Below are 15,054 nucleotides of genomic sequence, written 5' to 3'. Positions count from 1 at the left end.
AGATACAGTAGGTGTAGGAACTCCTTCTGGATTACATTAGTATTGTAATGTTGTTAAAACACAACAATTGTACGAACAAGTCTATGAGAACTTCAGGTTATAGTATATCTATTCTTCAATCCAAACTAGAATATGATTAGGGAAGTTTACCTCCAACCCTGCTCCACAGCTCTCCTACTAATGAAATAGTAAGGTCAGGACATTCTTGTTATATAAGTCCCAGAAGTACAGAATACCTTCAATGATGGAAAAAATACAGTCCCATGGGAACAACAACTGTTGGTTTACAGAGTAATAACTGTAGATTGTTCAGTTAATTCATAGTTTACAATTTCCCTGGAAACCCATTAAAGGTGATCTTGGCCAAAGATTACAGTGATATGTCAATGTGGCAATGCATGTTTTGTGAATGTTTCTGGCTCTGACAATAATTTCTGGTTATCAATAGGATGATACACAAAATTCATGACAGATACAAATACAGAAGGGGCAATGAAAAAAATCTTCCATTTTCTGAACGAGTCCAGTTTGTGCTGATGATTAATCACAGTCATTTTTTAAATCTAATCCTCTATCATTAGAGGATCTTCATTGTGTAATCTTACATGGAAAACGTTATATTTGCTTTAGATTTTTGCAAAGATTTGTTAACCATCTTATAACAAGGTATAATCTTATAATAGAACAGTCTCTTAATTCATAATAAAACTGGTTGTTATTTTCTATTTAACAGGGCATTTTCTTAATATGGTAATGCATTCTGAAAAAGTAGACCAACGTTCCCAAGCCAAACCCACCATTAAAACTACGCATCCTCTTCCTCCCAGATACAGAGATATAATCAGTGTCTAGACTGTAGTAAGGGTGGGGTAGGAATGTTTTGCTCAGCATACTCCCTCCTAAACAAAGGCCACATTTCAAATTCTTAAAGACTTGTGAGAAACCTGCATGACCATCAATGCTGCAACTCAAGTGAACATTTTAATGTCACTTTGTAAATACTTAAATGTTACAGCCACAGATTATCATCAGACAAACATTATTAGTGCTCATAATCCTGAACTTTTATCAATGGCAGGTGAGCAGGATTGCGTATTGGGTTTTGGTTTACTGTGCAAACTCTAGAGGTTTTGGACACTTACCATAAATATAAGCAAAAATATTTGTATAAAACACATATTGCACACAATGACACAAATTAAGTTAAACAGAAAAAACTAGAAAAAAATAAAACTTCTCTTTAAAAAAAACTATTTTTTATTAATGAGTGTGTTCTCAAAAACTGCCAAAATTACTGACATTCAGGATAATAATAATATTTAAAATATGCCTGAGAGTATCACATGAAATGCAATAAATGAACATTATGCATTATTGAAACTGCACCATCAACATGTTTGGGGAACACAAAAATAAAGCACTTGGTACCTTCTGTAAAATATGGTGCTGGATCATTGATGCTTTGGGGCTGATTTGTAGCTAGTGGGAAGATTGATTGCATTGTGTACCTGCTTATTTTTGCCCCCAAACTGTGTTGGCTTTAACAGGACCTCAGAATTGACCATAGATGGATCTTTCAACAAAAAGAATGTCCAGAAATGAAATAAAAAATAAATAAAATAAAAAAAACATTAAAAATTTGCAATGCCCACCTCAGTCTCAAATTCTTATTTCAATAAATACAGCAAAAAAATCAGAATATATTGCATGATGTTTTTTTTTTATCTGTGGCAATGTGATACAACAGAGCTTTTCGCAGCAAATCACCTTGAGAAACGCTTGCTGCATAGCCTTGTAAATGACAGTTGACTGAGGCTTCTGTAATAATGTCATATTGCAACAACAGGGAGTTGCCAAACATCAATACTTTATTTCAAGCTTAAAGTGAATATTTGCTGAAGTACAAAGAAAGCTAGGCAGAGAAATAGGAAAATAAGAAAGTGATGGAATAAGGTGAAAAATATAAATCGCACCCTTCAGTGTGCAATATTATCTATGTCTCTATCTCAGAAATACCTGCATAAACAGACACTAAAGAAATAAAAATCAAATCTCAACCCCCTGGGTAACTTAATTGCCAGTGTGCGGCTAGATTCAATAACAGTTCCCAGGCCCACTTATGGCAGTTTGTAGCATTTTTCTCCGCTTAATTACATTTAAATTACCTCCTTTATATCATTTAGATGTAATTGACTTACTGTTCCACCTAGAGTGATCATTCTCACATGTGTGATTATCACTTAAAAAACAATAAACAATTGTTCAGGAAATATTGCTGACAGAGGCATAGTTTAGATTAGAGACTGAATGGGTCTCCAACAGAGATGAGGCTATTTTAATTTGCAGTTAAATGCAAAGTACAAATTAGAGGCTCTGAAATGAATGGAGGGAAAAGTGATAAAATTGGAAGGAGGTTAGGGACCATGGGGTAGCCAATCATGTGTATGTCGTTGTGTCTGGGGGTGGAAAAGTGTGGGAGATAGACCTGAGAAATAAAAGGGATTTAAAAAAAATGGCACATCCTCATGGAAATGTTATCAATCATACCCATGGCCTAAATACATGAAGACACATACTTTACAGCCTCTGCAGTGATTTCATAAAGACACCCACAGATCTCCGAGCAAACACGCTAGTGATCACATCGTCTGCACACAGTGTGCACTGGAGGGTTGCATATAATGGGACTTATTGGATATATATGCAAGTTCTGCACAGTGGAAAGAAATCCTATAAAGCACAGATGCATTCAAAAATAATAAAACATCCATCCGTCTATTTTCCACTATTTTTCTACCCATCCAGTTGTTTTCCGTGTCATGATTCAAGATTTTGGACATCCATTGAGATCAGGCCAACCTGAGGTATCCTGAGGATCCTGAGGCATCTAAAAATGTATACGCTCTGTTTGGATTTCGCTTCATGAAGTATTCAAACATTAGAAGAGGAGATGCCAACTACATGTGGTCTTTTCAGATCTGGGTGACACTGGAGGGCGTGATTATAAATATTGAGTCTGAGTCTGGTTGCTCTCAAGGTTTCTTCCTCTCCATCTAATGGAATTTTTCCTTGCCACAGTCACCTCGGTCACCTCAGTCTTGCTCATTGAGGAGAAATATCAGTCTAATATTAATATCGAATTTTTGTATTATATTAATCTTCATATAATATATATTATTTTGTATTATGTTTCTTATGTTCTGCAAAGCTGCTTTGAGACAATGTCCATTGTTAAAAGTGCTATAAAAATACATTTGAATTGAATTTGAACTGTATCAAATATCCTACACAGAGTCTCTGGGAACCTGCAATCACACATCCCTTCACACACTACACACAAATTTAAAGATGTCAGTCTGCCTACAATGCATGTCTGTTTCAACTGGGAGAGAAAAATGAAAAACACAGAGGAAACTCATGATGCATGAGGGAATCGACCCCCCCAAACCCAACCCCACACTACAAGGTTTAAGGCAAACATATTAACCAATAAGTCACCATGCTCCATACAACCATATTTGTTCTACATAAAAAATTCCATAAAGTGCAATACATAACATTAACGTAAACAAGGTTTCCTTTAAAAGTCTCAGTTTCATGTCATACACTTTCATAAGCACTCAAGTTTTCAAGCATCTTGGAGAATCTGCCACAGTTCAGCTGGAGACTTTGTCACACTTGCTTCAGTTTTTTCCAGGTAATTCCTGATAGTCAGCATTCATTTCCTGCCTGAAAAATGGTTTCATTTTGTATGGAAACATTATATCTAGAAATCTCATTTATTTTTCTAAGGAAGTAATGCAGAAGTCATCGAATAAATATCTACGCCAATATTTGTATAAAAAAATAGGTAGAAAAAAGACTTTTGCACAGTACTGTTTATGTTTGGAGACATGGAGGAAAAGGTTACATGAAACGGGAAAGACAAACACTGCACTGCACCTTCTGTACCTATAACCAAATGTACTATTTGAGTTAAAACAAACAAACAAAAAAAAACATTACAATGAGATATCATACAATGAGACATGTTACTGTTGATTATTGTCATGATTAGACACACGCGAGTGAGGATCCAAATGCAGTTTGAACTTTTAATAAACCAAAACAAGAAACAGATAAGCAGGCAAAAACAGCGCAGAACAGAGACATAAACAGACAACATACTACACCAATAACGACTAACATCAGGGACGTGAACAAGCAAAGTAGATATAGTGAACAAGAACCAATCACAAGGCGGAGACAATCAAAGACTAAGACAAAACACCTGGGGGAGAGATTGAGTGCAATTAATGTCCATGGTAACAAATAAGTGGGCGGGGCCAACAATTAACAGCAGGGCATGACAGCAGACAGAAACAAAGCAAAACACAGACCGACTCATTACAATTATCACATTCATCCACATCAGACCGTCTCATAACCTGATCTGAAGTCAATCCGTGCATTTCAGTTTGAGCCTCACGTTCGTCTCTTTACTAAGCCGATCACTACTAGTACAGTATCTGTTGATTAATCAATGATTTATTCATTTAGCTTTGTTTTGTTGGCTATTTCTTCTTCTTTTTCTTCTTCATCTTTTTTAAATAATGTTTTAGTCTCGAATTATATTGACAGTTTCTTAAATACATTTCACATTACATTACAAGCAGAAAACCGCAATCTTTTTTTTTCTTCAGTATTTAGCCACAGCTACAGCTGACAGTGTTTACCAGCCCTCACACATATGATGGCGTTAGTTTCTTATTGACAAACGTGGCCTGTGAACTGTATTTTTCACTCTCTACCCTTCTCGAACACATCTATAAAAGTCCATAAACGTAGCATACATGTTTTCTATTAAAAAAGATGTAGATGTAGAATCACTAATAAATTACTAAGCCGACACTCATTGATTTGACAGGTGCCGTGTTTGTGTTTATTTATAGTTTAAAGGCTTCGGCATTTTATAGTTTCCTCCCTGTTTTATGTTACTTTTGTGTACTGAGTCCAAAGAAAATGTTTGGAACACAAAGCATTAAGATGGAGGAGCCTACAGAAATCTTCTGGCACAGAAATGATTGTGTGAGTAGGAGAGGTATAAGCATTTTCTGCTTTCTCTCAGAACATACAAACACATACAAAAAAGAAAAAGTTGCCAATTAAGATGCTTCAAATGTCAGAGGATTTGAGAGGTTAAAACAAAAGGTCTATTGAACAGCTTCTGTAAAATCTGTGCTAAGCGGATTCTGTTTGCACATTGGCCTCAAGCTGTGAGATATTACTTGGCAAAGTCAAGCATATTTTATAGTGCGTTTGTTAGACTTTAAACCTAGATTGCCTGTAAGCAGGCAGTGTGGCTATGATCAACCAAGTCTGACAAATCTGATGGGCCACCTGCTAAAGATAAATGTTCTCCATCGGCTAACGTGACTCCTGTCCTTTTGTATTCAGATCAATAGAAATCAAATGAAAGTGCTATATGTGTTCTGTGCAATAAATCATCTAAGATTACACAACATTCTTAGCCTAAATTTACTTTTGGAATAATAACGGTGTTGTGTATGAAATACATATATTTTAAGTTACTGTATTTGTCTGCCAACAGAGTTGTAGACTAGATTATATTAACATGCTTTTGGCTTGTGCATATATTTTAGAATTAATTGTACAGCTTTGACCTAATATAAAAGCAGAAATGATTTCTGAGAACAACGTGTTCAGGTCCACTCAGACATACTCCAACAGCATTTTAAATGGCTGTGTAAATTCCCCAGTGTTAAATCAACATCTAAACTAATTTACTAATGTGAAGATCACACTGGAGTTAATCCAAAAATTCAAATGTTCATGTAATACTGAAGATTTTTTGCATGTAAGGACTCAAATGAATATACAGTTTGCAAAATTTATCATTGCATTGTTTGAGTCAAATTTTTCCTTTCCAAGTTGTAGAGTCGACTTGGGATATATTGGGCTTTTCTACATAGAAATAGCACTCATGAAGCTGTCAAGGTGAGCATAAAGCAGGAAAGCTGAGCACTTAATGATTGTTCCCTGCTGGAAGCTTGTTGGAAGCGCCAGAATAAACGTCACATGTTTGTACAGAATCTCTGAGGGTTCAGCAGCCCAGAGAAAAAGCAATGACCTGCCATTGGAAATAAAAGGTTGCCAACGCCCACCTTAACACAACCCATGAGAGGGAGTAGAGAGATTAAAATAGTCCTGAGATTAGATTTACCTGGAAAAATAAGGAAAATTTAGGTATGATCTATTTGCTCTGTGGAATTTTTACACAATTTTTAGCTCAATTGTTTGTGTGTCAATTGTGAGTATTTCAATAACAACAACAATTAATAAATAATAATAATTACTATAATAATAGTAATTATTATTATTGTATTATTGTTGTTGTAACATGATTAATAAATACTACTATTTGTTTAATATATTATTTATTAGCTTATTAATTGTCATTATTACATACCACTGCTATTAATTATTATCCTGGTGCTATTTCTACCTCCACTGTAATGTATGTTATATCTGAGCATAGCACTTCTAATTAAGGTGTAACATTTGTATATTGGGATAAAAAATAAAATGATTGTGATTCTGCTTTAAAAGAAAATAAAGAACAGGCTTTGCAGCAGTGACTAGACTACAGTGTGATAATTGCATTCTTCAGCAGGAACACTAAATATCTACACCCAACACTGTAAAGGGTGAGAATTTGGTTAATTATTCTGCCCCTTCAGTGTTATACTAAGCTATTAAATGGAAAACAGTGAAGCTCACTTTAAGGGATCCTTTGTTAATTTAGCCGGATGTGGAAAGTGGGACAGCTGCAATCGACTGCACAGAAAGCTCAATTTCACCTTATTTTTGCTGGATGATGTGAAGGTACTAAGAAAAGGGTACAAATTCAACGCCAGTATGTTTTTTTACCTCTCATTGAAAAGTTGCCCTGCTCTGTCAATACCACCATTTTTTCTGCCATTGTTTTGAAGTTACAGTGGATATTATTACATTTCCAATCAATATACACTTTAACACACTCAGATGAGGCAAAAAAACACAGGTATGTAAATTGCAGGTTTAAGTATTATTAATAATTTAGGTTGCCATTTTAAACCACATTGGTATGGATTATTAAAGCAGAAATAGAATGTCACAGAATAAAAACCCCTGATGTCTAAACATTTCTGAAGGAAATGGTTTCATTTTTATGAAGTATTAAAAAAAAACTGTATTTTGTAGATCAGGAAAGGCAAAAATAATGCATCAAGGCAGCTGTACAACAGCCATGTCCATCCAAAAAGAAACTTTCCTGATTAAAAGCAGGAAAGGAAAAACTCACCCGAATATGCCCAGTAGGGTTCTCTTGTGGCTCTCTTCTCTCTCTGATTTGAGATTCTACCATGTTTTGTTCCTGGTGGTGCAGCTGGTAAAGACAAAATCAGAGAAACAATATTTAGCCTTAAAGAGACAGTCCATGATTTTTAGTTAACACTGGATGCGTCCTGCTGACATAAGCCGTCTCCATTTCTTATTATTTTGCTCAGTTATTAGCAATATAAACAATATTGGGACTGAAGAATCTAAATACTTTATAAAAAACAGTTCCAGTATCCAGTTCCATGACTAAGCAGCAATTATTATTATTATTATTATTATTATTATTATTATTATTATTATTATTATTATTATTATTATTATTATTATTATTATCATCATTAGTATCATTATTATTATTAATAATGATAATAATAATTATGATAATAATGATGATGATGATAATAATAATAATAATAATAATAATAATAATAATAATAATAATAATAATAATAATAATAATAATAATTTTCATTACAACTGAACCTACCATTTCCACTTAAGATGTAATATTTGTTGCAGAATAAAATAAAAATTGTTGTCGGATAAATTAAGTTATAAGTTATGTGCCATTAACATTGGCCAGTCAAAATGTTGACTTGTTGATACAGTAACAAGGAATGGTTCATCGTTTTATTTAGAGCAAATAAGCCAAAAACATCAGTTTTCATATTACATCTTAATTGTTTACTTTGAAACAAAAAACCTTCAAACAATATAAATGTAATATACATTTTATACATATCACATGCATATTTTAGATGTCCTTCAAAAAAATCATTATGCAATAAAGTCAATTAAAGATAAATTAATTAACTAAATGTGAAACAGGCATATGTTTAGAAAGAAACTAGTGTGAATTCTTCTGAAGTTGCTCCCACGTCTTATTTTGCCACTCACTTCAATAGCTTTATTAGGCTTATGCCTAAATCTCACAAGCCACCAGTACATTTTTGATGTTTTTTTGTGCTTGCTTCTTAGAACAAAATATTGGAGTTAAACTAATCATTAGTCAGGGAGATCACATATATGCTTGCATGGTAGACATGCATGTCTGATTTTACCTTATTATCTCATAGCACCAACAAACTCCCTGCTCCCCAGTGGGATGAAATCCTGGCCTTAATAGAGCTGCCTTTGGCAGAGTAATCCATTTTTGTTTATATGCATCAACCATTTTGTCCAACTTTTTAAATGATTTGGTATTGCAGGTCCACTGTTGCCACACTGTTTTATTGAGCCTTAAATTAGCCTTATTACAAGATAACATTTGTATAATAATTTTGCATGGATTCTTGCATGGATGAATTTTTCACTAAAGGCAATGAACTATTCTCATAATCTGATTAAATTCCTGAGACAAAAATGTTTGGAAAAGGGCTCTCCCTCCAGTACACATACACTCATAAACATTATATAAAGAATTAAAAGAAAGCAAAAGAAAAAGTTGCATAGACAAACTCGACAGTAATGGGCAAAATAGAAACAGAGAGCGTGTGAGAGAGAGAGAGAGAGAGAGAGAGAGAGAGAGAGAGAGAGAGAGAGAGAGAGAGAGAGAGTGTGTGTGTGTGTGTGTGTGTGTGAGAGAGAGAGAGAGAGAGAGAGAGAGAGAGAGAGAGAGAGAGAAAGAGGGACGGGAGAAACAAATAGTAATCTAGAACTAAATAGTGACAATTGCACACCTCTGCACATGCATTAGAGAGCTTCATGCTGGGCAAAATCAGCAGCCCACACTCTGCTAAAACCACATTTTAAAACATGCTTAGCATAATTTTTCCTGTGATTCTTCCCGGGGTTTGGTAATCGTCCTGTTTATCTCACTCTGTGTTTCAAAGCCCTGGTACACCTGTTGAAGACCCCCTGTGTGTGTGAACGACATCTTAAAAACCTGGAGAGGAGTTAATATGCCTATGCTACTCTGTCAGAGCTTCTATTTTATGTCCACAATGGAGCTGACATGTCGGAGCGAAACAACAAAACAACCGCTGACAACCTACTATTAAAGGGGCAGGATAATAAATGTCTAAATGTGATTGAATGACTGTAAACAAGCAAGTCTTTATGGAGCTTATGAAAGCATGGACCTGCTGGCCACGTCATTAAAGCTCTATTGTGACTGCTTGTTCCTCTTGAGATTTGTTTGGTGCTTCTTCAAGGCCAAAAGGGGATTCCTGTATTTTTATCTCACCTCAAAGCAATCGCCACTACCTTACCAGTGGCTCACTCTCAGGGGAAGATGCTGTATTCGCATAAACACATTTTCCTATCCTCCAAACTGTTCTTACTCTCGCTTGCATCATTACATTGGAGATTAATTAGAAGCTGAGTTAAGTCAATTCAGTCTGTCCCAGCAATTAAGGCCGCCCTTATTGGTTAGCGAACAATTAGGTTGACTGTCATTGGCTGGTGAGCCGTCCTGCCTTGTTTGTCGTTTAATCCCCTGACAGACAGAGAGGTTGATCACACAGGCAACTGCACTGGAACTGTAAACAATTACTTGTTTCTGTTACAGCTTACATCAAATATTCAAAGGCTATGAATACTGAAAAGCAGGCTAATGTTTTCTCATTACGTATTATTGACTTCAAATAGAAGATAGGCTTAATAGCATTCCCAAAATCCTGAAATTAATCTGTACTCTAATAATAGCCACATTCTCTCACTTAAAATATGAGCCAAACCTAAGCTTAAATCAAGGTAAATGTATTCTTAGAAGTAAAAAACACCATTTAGGTGTTAAAATCCACCTGTTAGGACACAGAGCATCACAGTTTCAATAAAATAACATAGAATTATAAATAAAAATCTGGCAATCTCTGCCAAGAAAATCAACTGGGTTACATGTCAATCCCAAACCCCTTAGCTACACCTCACTGAAAGCCTGTAGGAAAAGACTCCAAAGACCTAAAATAAATAAATAAATAAATAAAAATATTTATCTATCTATCTATCTATCTATCTATCTATCTATCTATCTATCTATCTATCTATCTATCTATCTATCTATCTATCTATCTATCTGTCTATCTATCTATCTATCCATCTATCTATCTATTTATATGAGGTAAACTTAATTTTCTTGGAATGAATTGACTTCAATGAAATGTTTAGATTGCTCTCCAGTTTTCAGTGTGAGATTCAAATAAATACATTTTAAGAAGGGTGCCAAGGACTCTGGATCTGTCTGTAGCTGTAGATTCTAGTGCCTTTTGCTTCAAACCATTATTTTGCATTTTATATTTTCACTTTTCTATTACATACAGTTCCAGCAAATATATTCAAACATAAACCACCACTTTCCTAAATACTGAAAAGGAGATTCCCACAATACTGTCATGTAAATTATTATCAAGGGCAGATAATAAGTTCCATCTCCCAAACATTGCAGAATAATAAATGGTGAAATAAGCAGGTTATGTCCAATTTAGAGACAGCCCCATACAAGGGTGTTTATATACCCTATACTCACAGAAATACACAGAAATGTTCTGTAGCTTTTCAACACTTGATGTTGCTAGGTGCATGGTAATAAATGGATACAGGATTGTTAACCCTGCTCCTGCATCTATATTCAGAGAGGAAGATTTGCAGTTCTGCTGCTATGGGGGCTGTCTAAAGTGCTCAGCAGTCTATATCCCTTGAGTCTTGTAACGATGGCTACAAGTCGACAGCCTCCACAGGAGTGTGTGCGTGTTTGGGTCGGGAGTTCGACAGTCACATAAGGGGAGTGAGTGTGCAGCAGTTAGGGAGAAAAATACAGCAGACTTTGAACTGAAAGTGACAGCATAAACATGCAGCCATATTGTACAAATCCTATGTACAGTATGTCTGCCTCACAGATATACAAGATTAAGACTAACACTGAAAATCCTGCATGGGTTTCAAAGCCAACACAGATTATATTCTTATTACAGAGCACCCAGCTACTAGGGATCACTAAAATCAACCCTCTGGTAACAGTAACAACATTTTTGTTGCCTTAGTTTGATCATTTCTCTTGTTTGCTAGTCATCAAATACCCTGTTTTTTTACTTGCACCTAATTTCTGATTCAAAACTTTCCCTGCACTTACTGCAGCTACTGTGCCTGCTACATAGTTATAATTATACTACAGTCATTTATGGTCTACTAATTAGATTGGTTGAGCATCGTTCCAAGAGTGCTTATATTTAGTATAATCGCACAGGGACGTTCACTGTGTGTATCACTGTACTATGTGTTCGCCACATAAAATTTCACTTCTTAGTTTAAAAACTGTTACTACAGCAACTATAGCAAAAGATACATGTTTCATGAATATAATTTTTGACTTAAAAAAAAATAAATAAAAGCACTTCAGATAAAGATAACATGGAAAAAGCGATTCCAATGTCACTGGAAGCACCGGTAACAGGAATGCACAAATCAATAGACGTGAGTGTAGCTTCTTCTGGATCTATTTCCACTAGGAGAACAAAAATAAACAATACATTTGGCCATACTGGGTCTGAAATGTCAGTTAGAAACATTAATTTCTTGCTTAGAGAGCTGTCATAGAACAGCGATACAGCACTTGAGTAGCAATAAAATATCTATACTGAATATCTGCAATCACGGCCCCTCCCATATTCAGTATAACCATTCTCAGTCTTGCTTATGCAATACTGCTCAATTATGAAGTAGTTATGAACTATTGGAAAGTAAATTCAGAGGCTGTAGGCTATCAGTTATTTATTACCATTTATATTATTACAAAAATGATGCACAGACTAATGAGATCAATACAGTATGCAGTGTTTAAGACCCTTGCAGCAGCAGACTGATATAATATAGTAAGAGTCTTTCCTTCAAACTTGAATTCAGCAAGAAAACGAAAATGCTCCAGCTATGGACATAAGGGAGCACTTACACTTGGTTAACCTAACACAAAAACAGCTCACGGTCCAATAGGAAGCGTAAAACTAGGTTCCTGTCTAACATGGAAACGTAGGTTATGTAACATACAGTTATGTTTATACAAAAATTATAGTGATGATAAATAAACCGAAGTTTAAGGATGGTTGGCCATAGTTACCTTCTAACATATATAGGTAGGGTATATATATTTTTTAAATCTGTCTTTATTCTGCACAAGTCATAGCAGGTAAGCCTGTGTGAACTATTGGGGAAAAAAAACAAAACTTTTTTCCATGTTTATCAAAAGTTTCTAAATCTGTTGGACAAACAGGAAGGAGAATAGCTCAGCACATATTTACACTGTGCTCCAGAACAAGCTCTTAAAGGCCAAAGGCAGAACACACACCTCAGCTGAAAAGGTCACAAAGACTCATGGCTACATTAAAGACTCTCCTGGCCATCATCGATTCCTGTCACAGAGTATTTTAGCGTCCTGCTGTTCACACACACATAAACCTTGGTGATGACCTACTGGATAAGTAGTCTAGAGGTTGACATACCTTAACCAACAATTCCGAATGTGTGTTTGTGTGTGAACAATGGTGATTGATTTGTTTTAGCTGGAGTTGCATTGTACAACACTAGTGATAAGCACTTCTTGACTCATATTCAGCCAGCCTTCTGCTCCCCACGCTAAATGTTTAATCGTTTTTGTGGGTAATGTTTATATCTATTACATTATCTTGAGGACAATTTCCCAAAAGAAATGCACAAGGTTATAGAGACAAGTTGATGAAGCTGTGTGTGTGTGTTAGGAATCCACTTAAATGGTTTATAGAAAGAAGTGGCCTCAATTACTCTCATTTTGACTCAGGTGGAGGCTGTATTATACATTACACCGACTCTGTAGTGCAGCTACATGTAACCGATTTTGGCGTGTAATAGATATAAACATTACCCACAAAAACAATATTTTTTTTTCCAGAATGTAGGTGAATGCATGAGTGGAACATGACTAAAACTTGATTAACAGAGCAAAGACCATGGGGAGAAAAGGAAGGAAACACAAATATAATCTTGTGACTCTGCCCAAGCAGTTGATTGACAGCTTCTGCGTGTTTTAGCTGTCCACCTACGCTAAGGCGTAGGTGGACAGTGTTAAAAGTCAGCCATAAACTTTCAGTAACAATCAAGTCAAGTTTAAATGCAAATAATATAAATGGTAATTTAAATGTAATTCCTAAATGTTGTTCTTTTTTAATCAAATTACTGAAACTAAAATTAAATTTGTGGTTATGCTCTTCTAGAATATATCCAATTCATGCATTTAAAGTACAATTTATAATATCATTATTTAACTCAACAGTCTAGATTAAAAAATAAAGAATTAAACATAAATGTTAAACCACCAAGCATGGCAGTATATCAGTATATCAGGTTTTAAATGAGACAAATTCTTTAGTCAATAATGTTCAATCACTGGCTTTACTCTCTCGTACAGTAAATGTTTTTGTACAACCATAATCTTTTATTTCAACATTGTGTTGAAAAGAAAATCTTATCAACATTATCAAAGTCAAGGGCAAGGAACAATGTGGATGTCTAGCAGTCTTAGTCGGCAAAGTGGAGTCAAAGCAATGAGGCCCAAATTCTTTGCCAGAACCTTCAACATCCTGGCTTTATCTTGGATGTATAGACATAGCATTCATCTATTGTCTTATTGTTTCCTCAGAGGCAAGGCCTATTTTAAACGATAATACAGGACTTCCTGAGAGGGAAAGTCATTAGTGAATGGACTCCATATAGAATTCAAATGTTTTCAGAGTCATATAGATGGCTAGTTAGGGTGATATTCCTGGGAGAGTCGTTTATGACCGAAATTATTAATGCAAGCCTCTCACATCATCTGAAGATGAACCAGATGAGTAGACTGAAGGTCACCATGACATATGCATGATATGATAATGCAAGCAAAATCTCTATGGGCCAAGTCTCTTGGATCCAAAGCTGCCAAAGCTAACATAATAAACTTTAAATTGGTCCATGGTTCACTGACTATGACTATCAAAGCCTCTAGGTTAATCCATTACCAGAATTAATTACATGTTATAGTTTATGGAAAGAGCAAACATATCTCCTCTTCTTTGTACAACATCATTGGAAGGGGCAAGCATATTCATATAATCAAGTCAGATTTTCTCAAATGACTCTATTAAATAAGTTTCACACTGTGTAATTGGAGGAGATCAAAGTCAAAGTGTAAGGCCAGGATCATTCACTGCTTGGTAATATAAAAAAATTAATAACATAAATTGACAAATAAGTCTTCATTTAGTATTTATACTGTGGCTTTAGCAACAGTGTCATAATTATAGCTTTCCCTCTTGGTAAAACCCCTTGCTGTGATCAAATATATTTTAGTTTCTTACGTTATGTCAGATAAAACAGAATTCTTTTTTCTTCAGACTTTTTTCTCAGACTGATTGGGTGCACAGCAGGGCAACTGTGAGTGAAAGAAATAACACATCAGTTCCAAAGCTTTAATTACAGCAGCAAACTTTGGCCCCCACAACAAACACAATTTTCTCTGATTACCAGCTTGCAGTTTTACCTGTTCAAAGAAGCTATCACTAAAATTCAGTCAACAAAGATTAATGGTTATCATGTTGGAATTTAGGCTTATCTTAACTAGACTAGTCAGACTAATAGTTGTTGCCACATCTTTAATAAATAAAATAACTAATGCTAGAGGAAAAAAAAAACCCAGAAAGATTAAGAGAGAAATATGGACAAACTATTCAA

General features: G+C 35.1%; 1 protein-coding gene across 2 annotated transcripts in view; it reads right to left on the bottom strand.

Annotated features, from left to right (window-relative positions):
• ca16b (carbonic anhydrase XVI b) overlaps nt 1–15,054 on the bottom strand; it is a 79,523-nt gene that overhangs the window by 55,900 nt on the left and 8,569 nt on the right. For both annotated transcript variants that reach the window (XM_027147352.2, XM_027147353.2), the window contains exon 2: nt 7,343–7,426. In XM_027147352.2, the coding sequence (XP_027003153.2) occupies nt 7,343–7,426 (84 nt within the window). The remainder of the gene's footprint in view (nt 1–7,342; nt 7,427–15,054) is intronic.

This window comes from Tachysurus fulvidraco, chromosome 5 (genome assembly GCF_022655615.1).
Source record: "Tachysurus fulvidraco isolate hzauxx_2018 chromosome 5, HZAU_PFXX_2.0, whole genome shotgun sequence".
In the NCBI taxonomy this organism is placed as follows: domain Eukaryota; kingdom Metazoa; phylum Chordata; class Actinopteri; order Siluriformes; family Bagridae; genus Tachysurus; species Tachysurus fulvidraco.
The sequence above is the reverse complement of the archived record's forward strand: the minus strand, read 5'-3'. Positions and strand labels throughout refer to the sequence as shown.